The sequence below is a fragment of the Galeopterus variegatus genome, unplaced genomic scaffold (assembly GCF_000696425.1).
Source record: "Galeopterus variegatus unplaced genomic scaffold, G_variegatus-3.0.2 Scaffold1586, whole genome shotgun sequence".
Lineage (NCBI taxonomy): Eukaryota > Metazoa > Chordata > Mammalia > Dermoptera > Cynocephalidae > Galeopterus > Galeopterus variegatus.
In genome coordinates, this window is record NW_007727697.1 from 54,514 (window position 1) to 58,967 (window position 4,454).

The 4,454-nt window shown below is 34.5% G+C and overlaps 1 protein-coding gene across 1 annotated transcript in view; it reads right to left on the reverse strand.

The window, feature by feature from the left end:
- Window positions 1-4,454, reverse strand: part of PPP3R1 (protein phosphatase 3, regulatory subunit B, alpha) — a 100,035-nt gene that overhangs the window by 9,693 nt on the left and 85,888 nt on the right. The window contains 3 exon segments of the mRNA XM_008577842.1: window positions 220-224; window positions 1,832-1,933; window positions 4,311-4,441. Of these exon segments, the coding sequence (XP_008576064.1) occupies window positions 220-224; window positions 1,832-1,933; window positions 4,311-4,441 (238 nt within the window).

Genomic DNA, 4,454 nt, shown 5'->3' on the forward strand with positions numbered 1-4,454 from the left:
GGAAATCAGGATACAACATTTCAGATCTTTATAAAAGCGAATTTGAAGGCTGCTAAAAAAATCTTATGAAACAACATAGATGAGGGTATTTCAAAAAATGTTCACAGAAAGATTTTCATTACCTTTTAATTCTATTTTTCCATGAACTTTTTGAAGTACCCCTGTATAATTTATACAAATTGGATCTTAAAAATCATATTAGGTGGAGTTCCATTTTACCAATCCTGACAGGACATCAAGAATATTAATTTGATATCTAATATTGAATTTTTTTATTAATTTGGTATCTAATATTGAATGTTTTTTAAAAAGCTCATTCATTTAAATTCTGTACTGAAGGGATATGTGAAAGTGTTTAGTGGATTCTAAGTTGAAATAACATGTTCTCTCTATATTATATCTGCAAAGACCAGCAGGTCAACCACAGGTCAAACACAGCAGGGAACGGGAAGATAAATACAGCAATTCTTCTATTACCTTCTTTGTCAGTAACTATCCATGAATGCAAATAAAAGTGACTTTTTGAAATAACATGTTCTCTCTATATTATATCTGCAAAGACCAGCAGGTCAACCACAGGTCAAACACAGCAGGGAACGGGAAGATAAATACAGCAATTCTTCTATTACCTTCTTTGTCAGTAACTATCCATGAATGCAAATAAAAATGACTTTAAAACTAATCTATTTTCGGACCGGTTCCCGCTCACTGGCTGAGCGAGGCGCGGGAGCAACGCTGAGGTTTGCAATCCCGTTGCCGGTCCCCGGTCCGGTACGGGGGCAACACTGAGGGTTGCGATCCGTTGCCGGACACGGAAAAAAGACAAAAGACAAAAAAAAAACTAATCTATTTTGCAAAATGTTTTTGTGGTGCTATTTTGTTTTTGCAAGGACATCTGAAATATCTTATATTTCAAATTGTATTTATGTCCCTGAGATTGACAATGACGAGGCTTTAATGGGCCCAAAGATAATTACTTTTTAATTATAATTTCAATTTAAAACGATCATTCTACCTAAAATTTCCCCCCCCCCCGTTGTATGTGTCAAAATGCTTAAAATGATAATCTTTATGTTATGCATGTTTTACAACAATAAAAAAAACTGAGGGGAGAAAAAAAAAATAAAAAAAATCCTAAATATGTTTTATATCCTTTAGTAACAAAAATGAATTTACGATCAATTTGGTGCTCAGCAAGAGAGCCAAGGGCAAATATCAATTAGTAATACAAAATTAACATTCATTAATGGAGGAACACAGTTAAGTGCATTAATAGTGGAACTTACTTACCAAATTTATAAGAAATAATTTTGTAATGGCAAACTATTCTGTAGAAAGTAAGCATAATGTAAAGTGTAAGGTTTGTTAGGTTACCATTTACATTTGAGGCTCACTGTAGCCCCATTAATGGCATTTGGTTCGAAACTAGATCAATATCATCCAATTAAACAGGAGCACATAATAATAATAATTATTATAATACTAAATATTTTTGAGCACTTAATAATCTAAGCACAATTCCAACCACTTTACATGTATTAACTCACTGAATCCTTATAAAAACATGATTAAGTCAATTCTATTGTTAATCCCATTTTATAAATGAAGCAACAAAGGAACAGAGGAGTTTGGTAACTTGCCCAGGCCACACAGCCAATAAGTAGCAGAGTGTGGCCCCGGAGGCTAACAATAACCATCATGTACATTTGCTTCAATAAACTATCAGAATAAATCCACAAAATAGACTATAAAGAGACTATTAGGAATTTCTTAAAGCACAGTGCTTTCTACCACCTGATACTTCAAATACAAGAATTCCTCAATAATTTACCAAAAGCCACAGTCCAACAGTCTCTCTTGTTTTCTCCTTGTACAGGTTCCATATTAGCAACAGGATCATCTTTTTGCCTTGGGTCCCACACCTTCACAGTTCCTGTCATAAGTAAAAGTAAGTTGCCAAAATTCAATAATGAATGATCATGTTTCTTTTCTGCATTCACTTTCTGTGGCTTCCTGTATACATGGCAATATTACAGATATTATGACATCTGAAAAATATTCACATTTTTCTTACTTCTAATTGGGTAAGTTGTATTTGATATCAGAGATATAACCTATATGTTGCTGTCTGACTTGATTTTCAAATCAGTAGATACACAGAAAAGCCGACAATTGTTCCTAAGTTATCAATAAATTATGATTAATGATGCAAACACAAATGATACATAATTCATAACAAGTGAGGCATGAGCCTGACCTTCAATTCATATTTTTAATTCATATTACAGGACTACTAAGTAAATGGTGTCCCTAACTATAACAAATCTAAATTCATGTAACAGAATGGCTAAAAGGCAAATATATGTGAGAGAATAGGAAAAGGGCAAAAAGTCCTTAAAAGAGTTAAGAACTCAGGAAAGGCGGAGGTATTCCATTAGATCTATGTTCAGGGATAAAATAAAATTGATCATTAGAAAGGTTGCTTCAAGGAGATAAAAATGTCCCGCAAATATGACAAGAGGTTATTATCTTACTCTACAGGGTTTATACAAATTGGTAAGATTTATAGTAGGTTTACAATAGTTAAATGAGCAAAGAACCAGACAATTCATAATCAAAATTTACTAGTAAACAAACATAGAAACAAGTTGGAATGAAGATCCATTTTTATCTATAAAATTAGGGGGAAAAGGGAAAATCAATGCTTGTAGGGTAGACTGTTAATCTACCTCAAGCACTGGAGCTGACAATGTAAATAGGTACACTGGAAAGTTTGCCAATACATTTTCAGAATCCTATGTTTAAGGCCAGCCCATGGCTCACTTGGGAGAGTGTGGGGCTCATAACACCAAGGCCACAGTTTCAGATCCCTATATACCGATGGCTGGTTAGATCACTTGGGAGAGTGTGGTGCTGACAACACCAAGACAAGGGTTAAGATCCCCTTACCAGTCATCTTTATTTAAAAAAAAAGAAAAAAATCATATGTTTATACAAAAGAGTTACATACGTGACAATACTCAATTCTTCATTATTTTAAGCCACTCTCCCAAAATGATACACAAAAATACTTAAACTGAATGTTTATTAACAAGGGCATGGTTAAGTACACTATGTGATGGAATATTACAGTCATTAAAATAATAAGTAAGAAGACAATATGGAAACAACATTTGCATATGATAAAAGATTAAATGCCACTCTCCCAAAATGATACACAAAAATACTTAAACTGAATGTTTATTAACAGGGGCATGGTTAAGTACACTATGTGATGGAATATTACAGTCACTAAAATAATAAGTAAGAAGACAATATGGAAACAACATTTGCATATGATAAAACATTAAAAGAAAAAGGTAAGCTATAAAACCATATTCGCCTTGATAACTATGAAAAATTGTATATATGACCAGAAACAAAAGGAAAAATCCAATGGTTGTGGTAATACAGTAGACTGAATGTTATTTTTCTTTCTACATTCCTTATTGCTGTGATGATAGAAAAAAATAATTGATTTCTAAAACACAGTGCTTGAGTACCTATTAGAAAATGACATCTCACTTTTCTTTTAAAACAATTTCCTCATGGTCTTGGGCAGCCATTAAAAAACTAGCCAAATCAATTAAGGTACCAAATCTCTCATGTACCGCTCATGAAGCAACCTAAATTCTGATTCCATGATAGCCATTCAGAGCAGCTCTGGACACCAAAAGACCTGTCCCCTGTTGGTCGCTGCAGGGTGGAAAAGCTGGGTTGGAGCCCTTTTAACTCTCTACAGTGCTCAGCGGATGGATCCCAGAATGATGGATCCCAGAACTTCAGTTTTCAACCAGCTGTCACTATGACAATTTTCACAAGTACTGATTCTGCTTTTTAAAAAAAGAAAATGAAAAGCTGCCGCCCACATTATATTGTCAGCTGCCTCAAAAACCTGTAACGACGTTTTAAATCCTTGACGCTTCAGAGGAAACCATCGTTGTTAGTAGGTGAACTAGCTCAACACTAAAAGACTAAGGGCTGTGCCTCCATCTCAAAATACCCAAAAGTCTGAAAAACCTGAGGGACATGCAGTCAAGCCTGCTGTTAAAAAAGCAATCCTATTAAGCAGCAAGACAATTAGATTTAGGGGTCAAGGCAACTGACAAGGACTTTTACGTAAATATCCGAGGGCACTTCAAAAAATTGGTGGAAAAATAGAAGTAAAAGAGAAGATGAATCTTTCCATGAGTTTTTTGAGTTCTCTCATACTGTAGCATACAGATTTCCATTTTTTAAAACATTAAAAAACACAGAATGCAATGACTCACCATCTCGGCTGCCAGTCACGATTTCAGGTGCTCCTTCCCCAATTCCTAGTCCACCTACACTGTCTAAAGTATTTATAATTTCGTTATGGCCCTTTACGGAATACACTGGCATCTCTGGAGCTTCCAAATTCCTAAGTAACAAAC